Source organism: Megascapheus bottae, chromosome 15, assembly GCF_031878675.1.
Source record: "Megascapheus bottae isolate mThoBot1 chromosome 15, mThoBot2.hap1, whole genome shotgun sequence".
In the NCBI taxonomy this organism is placed as follows: domain Eukaryota; kingdom Metazoa; phylum Chordata; class Mammalia; order Rodentia; family Geomyidae; genus Megascapheus; species Megascapheus bottae.
Genome location: NC_143523.1, coordinates 57,204,409 through 57,219,171, shown reverse-complemented (window position 1 = coordinate 57,219,171; position 14,763 = coordinate 57,204,409). Strand labels below are relative to the sequence as shown.

The window sequence follows — 14,763 nt, the reverse complement described above, 5'->3', positions numbered from 1 at the left end:
GCACTAAAATAACAAGGAACAACAGTATATGTCAGCTCCAGTGCTTTTCACAAGAATGTAGAACTTCTATCTAATTTTAAGACTTTTCAAAAATTAACCGTAGATAGGGCCGGGAGTTTAGCCTAAGTGGTACAGTGCTTGCCTAACATGCACGAAGACCCAGGCTTGATTCCTCGGTACCATGTACATAGAAAAAAGCCAGAAGAGGTGCTAAGGCTCAAGTGGTAGAGCTCTAGCCTTGAGAAAGTCTAAGGACAGTGCTCAGGCCCTGAGCTCAAGCCCAGTACTGGCAAAAAAAAAATTAACCATAGATAAAAGTTGAACCATCTTGGTTCTCTATAGAAACTATACATTAGTGCTTAATATAAAAATGTTTGATGATAATTATGATTCGTTAAAGTGTTGACCATGGCAACAGTACCAGTAAACCAAAGACATGTCTGTATAAATCTTTAGGTCCATATATATAGTGAGGAAAGCATATATTAAAGTAATACTTTATTCAAAAAATATTAATGACAACTTGGTTGCCTGGCTTTGGGTCAGTTTGAATATGTAAAACTCAGTAGTGCTTAGTTTTTCCCTTCAAAAGCTGCCTAAAAGTTATATAAAACGATTACATGAATTCTGATCATACACTGTATGACTTAAAAATATTTCCCTTTAGTAAGGTTTTCACATTATTCAGAGGAGTGCAATTAATCATAGAAACAGTCCAATAAATAAATAGTCACATTTCAGATCATGTATTTCTTCTTTAGAATCTCTACATATCCTTGAGATGCTTCTGAGAGAAGATTTTGACTTGATTTAGGAGTAGATCCCAGGGGAGACGCTCTAAAGAATCCAGAGTCAAGTTCAGCAACAGCTGGAGAGAAAAAAGAATTATAGTTGTGTGTAGATACGCATATATACAAATACACATGAGGACACACAAATACACACAAATATACAAACACACTTCCTCCTCTCCCCCAATAATCAGCATTTTACCACTTGAAGCACACACCAGCACTTTCATTTTTGTATTTGTTTGTTGAGATGGAGTTTCACCAACTTTGCTCTGACTGGTCTTGAACTCTTGACTTTCTTTGCCTGTCTATCCCAGTAGCTGGACATGTACACCACAATAACCTACTTCACCAACTGTGAGTTAATACAAAGACTTAGCAGTGTTTAATAAGAATGGAAATTATGCTTGTAGAACTAGAATACACAATCATAAATAATTTGCTCATGGTGGTGCACTGGATTAATGAAAATTTTGGTTAAGTATCAAAGTTATTTTCCTTATGCTTCTTTAATTCAACAACCAAGTGTGAAGGTACTATGACAGGCAATGGAAAGACAGAATGAAGATGATACAGTATGCTTGTAATTTTATACTACAATCCACTGCAGACAGACAAATAGGGCTAGGCTGTATAGTCTATTAGCAGTAGTAAAAAGTAGTTGCTTATCATATATGAGGTTATAGGTTTGATTTACAGCCCTGCAAAAAAAAAACAAAACCCCAAACACCCCCAAAACAAACAAAACCCCCAAAATTAAACCAACCAATCCATCAGTCAGCTGCACACATCTATAATTCAGCATTTGGTAGGCTTAGACCAGACAATAAGAGTTGAGGCCAACCTGGCTGAAGTTTAAAGCCAGTCTGTTAGGTCACGAGAGCTAGTCTCAACACCCAAACAACACAAACACAACCGAGAAAGACAAGCAATTTCTATAAATTCTGTGTGTTATTTATGACTCAAATGCTAGTTTTAAATACCATACAAAGTAAGTGAGAAGGAACAGAGGTGAGGAGAGCATTGTGAGTCTGGGCAGTCTGGGAGAGTATGGTAAGTAGCAGGGATAAGGCTGACTCCAATATTTTTACTCCACGCAAAGGAGAAGGGAGTTTTTGAAGGCAAATGTAAACAATGTCTAAGTTCAGAGGCTTCAACTCAAACTGGCCAATGGGTATTTTATGAACTCTGTTTGCTTGACTACCTTTGGATGAGTGTGGGCATTTGGGCCAGAAACCTGAGAAGGTTTTGATGGTTTTATTTCCTAAGTACAGTTTCAATTTGTAGGCTTCACAGTCTCACAGCGATGGTAGAAGTGAGGCCACTGATGAGCCATGAAAATAAGGAAAAAAGAAAAAAGAGATAACTTGCTGTTTGAGACTTTTTAAACCCTATGGAAATCAGGTGTTGGTGGCTCACACCTGTAATCCTAGCTGCTCAGGAGGCTGAAACCTGAGGATCAAAGTTTGAAGCCAGCCTGGGCAGAAAGTCCATGAAGCTCTTACCTCCAAGTAACCAGCAAAAATCTGGAGTAGAGATGTGGCTCAAGTAGTAGAGTTCCAGCCTTGAAAGAAATAGCTAAAGTGCCTACTCCCTGAATTAAAGCTGCAGTACACACACACACACACGCACGCACACACACACTCACACAGCTATGAAACGTAAGTAAATAAGGAATGGAGAATATTATATATTAGAAATATTTATAATTTTATATTTTACTTGATGAATGTGAGGAAATATTTAATGCAAAAATCTAAATCTAAGCTTAGTTCAGCCACTCTGGAAAGCAGTGTAGAGGTTTCTTAAAGAACTGAAAATTGACCTTCCCTAAAATCCTGCCATACCACTCCTGGGCATCTACCCTGCACATCATAACCCAAGATATGATAAGGACACCTGCTCAGCTATCTTCATCTCTGCATTATTCACAATACAAGGTGATGGAAACAATCCAGATGCCCTATTGAAGATGAATGGAAACAGAAAATGTGATATATATATATATATATGTATATACACACACACACATAAATACAATGGAATTCTACATAGCCAACAGAAAAGATAAAATAATGGCATTTGCAGGGAAGTGGATGAATCTAGAGCGAATCATGTTGACTTCAAGACCAAAGGAACAAAAGGCGCATGGTATCCTTAATATGTGGCTATTAGACCCAAACAGTACAAGAGAAAGGACTCAATATTTGTGTACCTAATGCTATGGACATGGTATTGGAAATATAAACACAACTACATAGACATAAAAATCAATGACTCCATAGACAATGTTTTATTACATAGATTAATATGTATCTATGACATACAAACCCTCAGCCTAATTTTAATTATGTTCTAAAATCTAAGTGCCAGTGATTGTATATAGAGTCCCTTCTTGAATACTTGTTTGTTAAATACGTCATTTGAAATATGATGTAAACATCCATGTTAATAAATTTTTCAATTAAATAAAATCTAAATCTATCAATCAAAGCAAAGGGATACCACAAGATGATAACATTTGCTATTTATAACAGAAATCAATTTAGATGTTTGTAGTATACCTTCTTTTAGTTCTCTAGTTATGCTTTTTTCCAACTCCTGCTGCATCTGAAACGAGTAAAAAAATTATAATGAAGTTAAACAAAAGGTATTACCAAAGGAATGCTATATCACTTAGAAAATAGGGCCTTTAAATAAGGGTCTGCAAGCCAGGAGCTGGTTGGTGATTCATGCCTGTGATTCTAGCTATTCAAGAGGGTGAGACCGAGGCTTGACATTCAAAATCAGCCCAGGAAGGAAAGTCTGAGAGACGCTTATCTCCAATTAACCAGCAGAAAACTGGAGGTGGAGCTGTAGCTTAAAGTGGAGTAGCAGTGGGCTTGAGCCAAAGGGCTCAGAGACAGTGCCAGGCCCCCAGTTCAAGCCACATGGCTGATAAAATAAATAACTGAATACACTAATAAGTAAATAAATGTATGTCTGAATCTCTATTTAAAAGACTATTAGAGGGCCGGGAGTTTGGCCCAGTGGTAGAGTGCTTGCACAAAGACCTGGGTTCAATTCCTCAGTACTACATATACATAGAAAAAGCCAGAAATAGTGCTGTGGCTCAAGTGGTAGAGCTCTAGCCTTGAGAAAGCCCAAGGACAGTGCTCAGGCCCTGAGATCAAGCCCCAGGTCTGGCAAAAAAACCCCAGACAAATAAAAAAACAACTATTAGAGTATACCTCAGTGGGTGCTGGTGGCTCACACCTTTCTCAGGAGGCTGAGACCTGAGGATACAGGTATGAAGTCAGCCCGTACAATAACGTCTGTAAGACTTTCATTGCTAATGAACTACTAAAAAGCTGGAAATGGAGCTGTGGCTCAAGTGGTAGAAGTGTGAGCCATGAGCAAAAAAAGTAACGGGCAGTGCCCAGGTCCAAAGTTTAAACCCCAGCCCCAGCACACACACATTCAAAGGAGTATACATTAACTAGTGTCACCTTAGATAGGACAGCATTACCTTTGCCTCTTATCCTTCTAAAGTTTTAAGAGCTATGGTGGTGACTGGACTGAATGAGCTATTTCTATATTCGCATAGCAAGTGTCCATTTCTTTATTAACATATTGTTGTGCTCTTAACATATGTACAAATTGGCTAAAATAGTTATGGTTACATGTGTAGCTAGTTTTCTCCTCTCTGAGTAGTGCTGGGAGCCAGGCCCACTGAGCCGAGCACATTGGATGAACAAGCATACCCGCAGTCCAACAGTGAGAAACTCCACCTAAATCTCGACAAGGCCCAATTCAGCCTAAGCCTGGCAAATACTTCAAATGAAAGAATCCAGGAGATTCAAAACACCAATAAACAGTTATGCCCCAGGTGCATACTGTAACGTTAGGAAAAGCTACCTCCTGAAAACATTTACTCTGGGGATTTAAAGGGTTGTTAAAATTTGTTTTATATTAATGTAGACTGTTGTGATCTTTAACATATGCCCAAGTTGGGTAAAATATTCAATACTGTTCACCAAATTACAAACTGGAATTAGATAAGAAATCTGAAGGCCAAAGGAAGAAGAGACATGATAACTGACCTTGGTCAGGTAGTTCTCCATGCTCTTACTCGAAAGTCCTGAGTTCGAGGTAGGAAGCGCTAAGCTTTCTGTTGGAATAAAACTTCTATTGAGCCCCATAGTATTATGAAGATTTCCAGCACAAGGGCAGTCCAGGATGGGCCGTGCACTAAGTGTGCTCAGTAAGGATCTGTTTTGCTGTTCCTCCACATAGAGTTTGGTGTTGGCTTCCTCCAGCCTCTCATTAGTCCTGTGAAGAGTGCAAAAGGCAAAGGTTTGCCTTCTCCTTCTTCCCTACCAGACCTAAGTCAATTGCCTCACAAAGTTATCATATGAGTATACAGAACTTCTCATCCAAGTGTCAATACTGGAAATGCTGAGTATATCTATTAGATCCAAATACTGGTTTCGTCTAAGAGACAAATATTCCTAACTTACAGGAGGGATGGGAATGGCAATCCAGTTGCATGACTTAAAGAGCCAACAGTGCTGGCTTCTGAAAAGGCCCTATTAGAAGATTCTGGAGGATGCCATTTGAAATACATTCAATCGTTCATTCATGGTGCCAGTCTTGGGGCTTGAACTCAGGGACTGAGCTTTTTTGCTCAAGGCTAGTGCTTTATACCACTATACCACTTGAGCCACAGCAATATGAGTCTCACAGACTTTCTTGCTCCAGGCTGAGTTTGAAGCATGAACCTCAGATCTCAGCCTCTTGAGTAGCTAGGATTATAGGTGCAAATCACCAGCTTCTGGTGATGGGTGTTACTTTGCTTGATTATAATTGCCATATCACTATATACAAATATTAAATCCTGTTGTACTCCATAAATATACACACAAACCCCTGAACATAGGAAATACATAACAAATGGTTTATGAATTAAAAAATCAACCCTTAACTACATTTTCAATCATTTGCTTTCACCATTTGTACATTCCACCAATTGTTGTGGAAGAAATGAAGCACTTGGTACTGAGGAATAACTGCAAGCAACAACCCTTAAGGAAACAACAGAGTTGACAACTGAAAAGAATGAGTTCATCATATCATTGGCAAAGCAGCCAAGATGGGATCTGTCCTTTCTTCCTGTCTTCCATGGGCCCTCACACTGACTAAGGAACGATTATGATTTCCTTCATCTTGTGTTTATGTTCCCTGCATTACAACTATGCCTTCATCACATCTGAAAAATGACTTAATGTCCACAGTTACCACTGGTGCTGATACTAAAAACCATAGTGAGAGAAAGATACTTCACCAAGTATCAGACTGTGTTCAGAGGAAGAGAAATAGCAGTACTTAATGCTTAATCTTCCTGCAAGACAGACAAGTTCATATTTCTTTTTAAGCAATTCTATTGACAAGCAATTCTATTTAACAAAAAAAAAAAATCAGGCACTGGTGGCTCAGGCTTTTAATACTAGCTATTCAGGAGGCTGAGATCTGAGGATTGAGGTTTGAAACCAGTTGAGGCAGCAAAGTCTAATTACTTAGCAAAAAGTCTGAAATAGAGTTGTGGTTCCAGTGGCAGAGCACCAGTTTTGAGAGAAAATGGTTAAGAAACAGTTTAAGCTCCAGGTCTAATATAAAAATAAATTGAAAAAAAAAAAAACTTCAAAAATACTTAAGACTGAGATAGATCCCATCTAGCTATATTTGAACTTAAAGGGGACAAAGCCATGAAAAACAAGGAAATAAAATTATCTTGAACTAAAATTTGAACCTTTAAAGGTATTTTCTTTTTCTTTTTTGTCAGTCGTGGGACTTGAACTCTGCTTCAGGCTTGGGTGTTGTCCCTGAGCTATTCAACTCAAGGCTAGTGCTCTACCACTGGAGCCACAGTGACATTTCTGGTTTTTTGGTGGTCTATTGGAGATAAGAGTCTCATAGACTTTAGTGCCCAGGCTGGCTTTGAACCACAATCCTCAGATCCTAGCTTTCTACGTAACTGGGATTACAGGCATGAGCCACCAATACGCAGCTCTTTAGGGGTATTTTCCAAATAATACTGTCTACCTTTTACTGCCTACTAAATAAATGAGCTAATTCATTAAAAATTATGCTATGAGATAAATTATACTGTTTATTTTCTATGATTATTTTATGTTTTCACTTACTTGGTTAGTTTGTTTGACAGTGATTTTCTACTTCTGAATTCTTCAAGATAGAGCTGCTTGTATTTTTCTATTTCAATTTTATTAAAATCTTCTTGAGTTTTCATTTTAGAGAGTTCAGACTCTAGATCTTTAATCCGGAGTTCCATCTGACTTCTTACTGAAGCATTATTATTTTCTCTTAACTGCTCTAAATTTTCTTGAGATGCTGCTTGTGCCTAAACCAAATTAAAAGAACATGTTTTAAAATAATTATAATTTAAGTATTTATTATCTATCTGTCTGTACTAGGGATTAAACTCAAGGCCCCGTGCTTGCATGTTAGGCAGGTACTGAACTCTCTAGAGTCATGCCTTGCCAGCCTTGTTCCCTTGTTCGAGTCAGTGATTCAGAGAGCAGTTTCAAAGATGTGAAGGAAAAAAAAGACTGGAGTTTAAAATATACGAATATACTTTAAAATACACAAATATACACAAAAATAAAACACTGTATACACTTGGGCAAGCACTTTGATGTTGAACTCAATCCTTAGTGAGTCATTCGTATGTTACTACTCATATGATAATTTAAAAATAATGGAAACAGGGCCAGGAGTGTGGCTTAGTGGTAGAGTGCTTGCCTAGCATGCACGAAGACCTGGGTTCAATTCCTCGATACCATATCCATAGAAAAAGCTGGAAGTGATGCTGTGGCTCAAGTGGTAGAGCTCTAGCCTTGAGAAAGCCCAAGGACAGTGCTTAGGCCCTAAGTGCAAGACAAGACTGGCAAAAAATAAAATTAAAAAAATAAATATAATGGAAACAGCTCAAAAATTAAAAAAAAATGGAACAACTTAATCTAAGACCAGTTTAATAAGATAAAAATTTTCCAAGACAATTTTTTAATCGTTTTATATCAACTAGTTTTTAAAAGTCAACTGATTCTCTAATAAAAACTGTTATTCTGAAAGAAAATTGCGTTAGAATAATGATAGAAACAGAGAATTACAAACAGCATGTTTTCCTCCTAGAAATCCATGAAAGAAATCACTAACAGCAGAGGGATGTGGGAGGATTCCTCTACAATGTAAACATGGAAAATATAATCTGCAGTGATCTCAATTAAAGCACATTACAAATAAATTAACCTGTAAAAACAGATTGACTTGCTTCAGTTTTTCCACTAATTCCTGTCTTGCTTTCTCTTCAATCTCCCGTGTATACTGCTCTACTCGAACATTCTCCACCATATTGTTCTCTACATGGCTTTTGAGGTTTGCTATTCTTTGTTCCAGCTTCTTTTTATTCTTCTCTAGTTTTTCACATTTGTTTTGTAGAGTTTTCATAGATAGTAACTCTTGCTGAAGAAACTGGTTTTTTTTATCCAGATGTAGACATTTTGAAGATGCAGTTTCTAGTTTTGCTGTAAGATCATCAATCTGCAGGAATAAAATATAGTTTGGAAATAAAGGAAGTAGGCTGACAAGTGTAAAACAAAAGTATTAACAAATCTTGACATAAATTAGTTGCACTAAATAGATTCCTAGGCTGTGGTCTCTTTTAATATTCAGAAAAAAATACGGTTAAAATTTCCAAGAGCTACAAAAGACATATTTTTTTTTGTGTGTGTGTGCCAGTCCTGGGCTTGGGCTCAGTGCCTGAGCTTTGTCCTTGGGTTTTCTCAAGGCTAGAGCTCTACCATTTGAGCCACAGCACCACTTCTGGCTTTTTTTTTTCTATGTATGTGGTACCGAGGAATTGAACCTTAGTCTTTGTGCATGCTAGGCAGGCACTCTACCACTAGGCCAAACTCCAGGCCCTGTTTCCATTATTTTTAAATTATCATATTATATGAGTACTAACATAAGAATCACTAAAGTATCTGCACTTGATCTTTGATTTGTAGCAATTGTTTCATGTCTTTGTCTTAAAATGATTCTAAGTCGTCTCTTATCCTTTTCTATCATCTTCATTCCTTATAATTCCTAAAGACATTTCAGGGGCATGCTTTTGAGTTATTCTGGGCCAGTAACAATAATCAAAACCTAGCTTAAGACTCAGAATACGATTTTAATTAACAAATCTTATGTAAGGATGGATTCCAGTGTCAGTGGTTTTTTCTGAACTAGAAGTGTTTTTTGTTGATTTGAATTGTATTACACAAAAGGAGGAACAGTGGCATCTTCTAGTATAAACGTTTAGTGATATGATCTCTCTCTCTATATATATATCTCTGTATCTACATATATATATATATTATACACACACACACACACACACACACACACACATATATATATATATATATACTATACATATATACTAGATAGATAGATAGATAGATCTCCTGTGGTGTTCCTGGGGCTAGAACTCAGGGCCTAGGCACTGTCCCGAAGCATTTTTGCTCAATACTAGCACTCTATCACTTTGACTGCAGCCTCACTTTTGGCTTTTTGGCTCTTAAAAGGAGCTAAGAGTGTCACAGACTTTTCTGTTGGGGATGGCTTCAGATCTGAGCCTCCTGAATAGCAAGGATTACAGTCGTGAACCACTTTCATATTTCTTTTTTTTTCTTTATTTTTTTAACAATTGAATATTTTCTTGTAACCTTCTGCTTCTTTGCATAAAGTAAGAAAATACTATTGAAAACTGGATGAAAAAAGATTATGCTGTGTAGTAGTAGGTATGAGAGACAAATTGAAGGAAAACACTCCAAAAAATAGGAAATTAATGGTATTTTACTGTTTGTTTCTAACCAGCAGCCTTTTCACAGGTTAAGTACTAAAATAAGTGGCTTTTGTGGTAAAAATCTTTCTTGTGGCACACAAAAAAGAATCAATGGTGTACCTTTTTAATAGAAAAATGATATAGTTTACATTAGTATCAAGTCTATATGTTTATAAAAAATCACTAATACTCAATGCATTAGATGTATATTTCTCCAAGTCAAGTGATTTTTGTTTTACAAATTGAAAATTACCTTCTGAATTAGCACAATAACTGGAATGTCCATTTCAAATTGACTGCCTTTTAAATCTTCAAGGAGGCTAAAATCTTCATTTTCATGGTCATTTAACTTCTTTTTTGTCATTTTAAAAAGTTTCCTAAATCTGCACAATGGGAAAGAAGGTTTTAGAGAGTGTTTAATAACTTTAAACAGGTATTGAATCCTATCATATAAAAAGAAACAAACATAAATCAGCATCTTCTCTCATTTGTTTAACCTCATATTATCTGAAAGTAAAAGACTTAAAAGATATTAAATGATAGTCACATGAGTTGAATTGATTAGAAGCAGAACAAACAAGTTATCAGAAAATAGAAAAGTAACCTAGTTGGAGGTTTTAGCCACGGGAAAGCATTTATTACTTTAATTTGGTGGAGACACACATTCTTTAAGTACTACATATAGTTGTTTGTATGGGATCTGTAAGGCGAGTGCTCTATCTGCCTGTCCTATGTGCAAAGGTGAAACCAACTGTGGATTACATATGCTTAAAAAATCATCTGCACTAAACATATATTGTTATTCCCTGAACAATATGGTCTAACAATTATTTATTAACATTCACATTAACCATTAATAAGTAACCTAAAGATGACATATTATATGGGAAGATGTAAACAGATTATATGCCAATAACATACTGGGGGCAGGAAAGACAGATGGAGAGAAAGGAAAAATATTCTATTACTACTACTACTACTACTACTACTACTACTACTACTACTGTTGCTGTTGTGTCCCTTGGCTTCTAGTTTTTTGCTGGATATGGAAGCTTGAGTCTAAGGATCAAGGTTTGAAGCCACACCACGCAGACAAATCCAACAGACAACAGACTTAACTCCAATTACCAGCAGAAGGCCAGAAATAGAGGTCTGATTCAAGTGATACAGCACCAGCGTTGAGTAAAAAAGCCGAAGGACAGTACCCAGGCCCTGAGTTCAAGCCTTAGTACTGGCACAAAAACCAAAACAGTATTCAGAAATAAAATTCAAGGCTGTTGAAAGACACAACTGGCAAAGTTAAAGGCACTGCTGTTTTCAGAATCATTAAAGAACAAATGTAATTATTTTAGCAATTAAAAGAGTATATATTACTTAATGATGAAAAAGAAGGTATGGGGGCCAGGAGTGTAGCCTAGTGGTAGAGTGCTTGCCTAGCATGCATGAAGCTCTGGGTTCAATTCTTTGGTACCACATAAATAGCAAACACTGAAAGTGGTACTGTGACTGAAATGGTAGAGTGCTAGCCTTGAGCAGAAAGTGTCCAAGGACAGTGCTGGGCCCAGGCTCTGAATTCAAGCAAGCCCTATGCCTGGCCAAAATAAAATAAAAATAAAGTGAATTTGTGTTTTAGTAAAATTAATAGTCACATCAATTAGCAAATGGTTAGAAAGATCAGAAATGTTAAATCTTACCCAGTTAGTTCCTTTTCTAATTTATCACTTCTATTCTTTTCTTGATCCAAAGCATCTTCCAGAGATTGTTTCAGCTCAGTAAGTTTCTTTAGTTGTTCCTTTTTGTCTTCAGACTTTGAAAACCAATAAGAAAAACGATTTAAAGAATCCAGAGTTTCAAATTTGAGGTATACTTTCATCATTACCCTTTCTGCAACTATAAGCTGCAAAACTTTGCTAAAAGTTTTTACACCTGCTGAGAGTGGTGGCTCACGCCTGTCATCCTACCTGCTCAGGAAGCTGAGATCTGAGGATCAAAGGTTCAAAGCCAGTCAGGACACTGAAGGACCTGAGACACTTTTATCACCAATTAACCTCTAGAAAACGGGAAGTAGGGCTTGGCTCAAGGGTAGGGTGGCAGCCTTGAGCTGAAGAACTCAGGGACAGCACCCAGGATGAGTTCAAGTCCCATGACCCCACTCCATCTCCAAAAGTTTTTACATGACAAAGATACATTTTTAAAAGTGTTTATTTACATAGTTATGTATATATAGTGATGTACACACACACACACACACACACACACACACACACACACACACACAGTCTTTTCTAAAACTGTTAAGTCTCTGAAAGGCAGATGAACAAGGTGATAGAAAAACAACTCGTTTCTGACTCCAGGAACAGTGTGACAGTGTGATACTCCAAGAGAGTCCTAGCCATCTCTACTTTCTCACTGGCAATTGTTCTTCAGAATCCAAAATGACATATGAATTTCTTTGGGGAAAGGGGCCTGGTGTTCTTTTTTTTTTTTTTTCCCCTGCAAGTGCTCGAGCTTGAACTCAGGGCCTAGGTGCTGGCCCTTAGCTTTTTACTCAAAGTTGGCACTCTACCACATAAGCCTCAATCCGACTTCTGGATGTTTGGAGGTTAAAGGGAAACAGGTGTCTCATGGACTTTCCTGCCTGGGCTGGCTTCAGTCTCCTGAACTGTAAAGAGATCTACCAGGACCTGTCACAGTATTTGTTCTTGATGAGGAATAGAATTGTTAAGTAATTTCATTCTTAAACCCTCATTGAAAAGCTTAGATGACGAGAAACTCAGAATTCTACATTAATTACTTAAATTTTTTAGAATTTTAGAATCTATTATGAAGCATTAGTAGGGCCTCAGAGAGTGCAATGTCCGGAATAGCAGAAAGGCAGACATAATCCATAGGCATCAATGGGAAATGAGTAAATAAGGTAAGATAGGTATAAAATATGGGTTTTAGAGTATCACAATCTTTTAAGTTAAAATTTTACTACCATACAATTTATACAGTCAACTTCAATAAATTCAAGAGGATTTTCACTGCTAGTAGAATATTACTATGAATGCTACACTGAAGCTTGCTATATTGCCTAAAATATTCCTATATACAACTAGCAAAATTTCCTTTTCAGTATGAAACAAATCAGTAAGAGAATAACTTACCAAATTTGCATTTAAAAGGCTTTTCTGAAGCTCTTCAATTTTCCCTGATTGCTTTTTTAATGTAACTTTTAACTTGGAATTTTCAAGTTCAAGTCTGAAATAGATATCTTAAATTTAACTATTCATGCAGAACAATTTTTTTTAGAAATCCCATATAATTTCCTAACACACATCTGAGTCATTAAATCCTCAAATTTTGAAAAACAGATTTAGTAACTGATTTGGTTTTCTAACTATGTTTTGTAGATCATGCAAAAAATTGATAAATATCTATTTTCTTTTTGGTGAGGCTGGGACGGAGCCCAGAGCCTCATGCACATAAAATGCAGGTTCTAAACTATAAATGATGCATTTGAGACAACATATTGTTGAAGTTTTCCCTTGGTTTTACACAGATGTCTTTATCACCATAATTGATATCATTTTTCTTTCTTTCTTTCTTTCTTTCTTTCTTTCTTTCTTTCTTTCTTTCTTTCTTTCTTTTTTTTTTTTCCAGTCCTGGGACCTGAACTCAGGGCCTGAGCTCTGTCCTTGGGCATTCTCAAGGCTAGAACTCTACCACTTGAGCCACAGCATCACTTCTGGCTTTTTCTGTGTATGTGGTACTGTGGAATAAAACCTGGGTCTTCATGCATGCTAGGCAAGTACTCTACCACTAGGTAAAACTCCCGGCCCCTGATATAATTTTTATACTGAAATGCTTATGTGTTTATACATGGTTAAATATTTTGTATATTGCTCTAAGTTATACTTTTGAATGTGATCTTGCATCTTCTCAGAACATCGAACAGCCTCTGTATGTTGATCTTGGGTTTCTTGCAGCTAAAACAAATAATAAAAATACTTATTAATAGTCTACTATCAATCTGTTCACCCTGCTTTCTGCTGCAATGTTACTAGAAACCCATCATACTTAATTTGCATATTAATGTAACAGGAATCTTAGGGCCCTCAGAGTCCAAAATAATACTAAAAAAGTTACTGATCTCTGCCCTAAGACAGAGATACCTAATTACTGGTTTTCAATAGTTTTATAAGGTACACAAATTGGTAGAATGGAAAGAAAATTGTCCATGATAAACATTTATATTTTTGTATTATAAGTACCAAACTCATCAACTATTTTTTGGGGGATGGGGCTTCAACTCTGGGCCTGGGCACTGTCCCTCAGGTCTTCAGCTCAGGGCTACTGCCCTACCCCAGATCTCAGTCTCAGCCTCCAGAGTAGCCAGGATTATAGATGTGAGCCACCACACCCTGCTTATCAACTACTTTTAAGACTCATAAGTGGCTGCAGATTGAAACACATACTTTATTGACAATTAGATGGCCCATGAAATAGTTTCAGTCACTACATCTGCACCGAAGGCAGAATGTCTCATTTTAAATCCCAGCTGTGTAATCCTGGGATTTCTGTGTCTTAGTTTCTTCATCTGTGACAGGTAGGTAACAGCATTTATACCATGGGGTCTCTGGAAAGATTTAATTAGGTTATGTCTATAAAGTACTTAAAACAGCACATGGCCCTGGGTTCAAGCTCTAATACCAGCACAAACAAGACAAACCAAAAACAAAAACCTAGAATTCAGACAGAAAGAACAGAAGAGAGAATTCAGCCCAATTAACTCAAATAGGAGGGAAATAAAGAAAAATGAAAGAAACTTTGCTTTTGAAATAGGTTTTAAATTACCTTAAAACATTTGTTTCTCTCCCCATACAGTCTATTATTAGGAGCTGAACTTAGGGATTCATATATGCTAGATAAGTCCTCTACTACTGAGTTACATTCCTAGCTCTTAATAAAAATAATTTTGAGACTAACTTGTCTAGGTTGGCCTCTAACCTGAGATCCTACTGCCTCAAACTCCAAATATCTGAGATGAATTGGCTCTAATCCTCTGGCTAACACTTGCATTTTTGAGGAAAGTACAAAAGCCTT

The 14,763-nt window shown here is 36.8% G+C and overlaps 1 protein-coding gene across 1 annotated transcript in view; it reads right to left on the bottom strand.

Moving 5' to 3' along the window:
• Nucleotides 1–206: 206 nt before the first annotated feature.
• The window catches only part of LOC150054418 (ankyrin repeat domain-containing protein 26-like), a 63,663-nt gene continuing 49,106 nt past the window's right edge, over nt 207–14,763 (bottom strand). The window contains exons 27-35 of the mRNA XM_090346770.1: nt 13,576–13,646; nt 12,825–12,918; nt 11,370–11,482; nt 9,929–10,058; nt 8,097–8,387; nt 6,974–7,188; nt 4,874–5,102; nt 3,356–3,401; nt 207–868 (exon numbers count right to left, since the gene is read on the bottom strand). Of these exons, the coding sequence (XP_090202896.1) occupies nt 738–868; nt 3,356–3,401; nt 4,874–5,102; nt 6,974–7,188; nt 8,097–8,387; nt 9,929–10,058; nt 11,370–11,482; nt 12,825–12,918; nt 13,576–13,646 (1,320 nt within the window). The 3' untranslated portion in view covers nt 207–737. The remainder of the gene's footprint in view (nt 869–3,355; nt 3,402–4,873; nt 5,103–6,973; nt 7,189–8,096; nt 8,388–9,928; nt 10,059–11,369; nt 11,483–12,824; nt 12,919–13,575; nt 13,647–14,763) is intronic.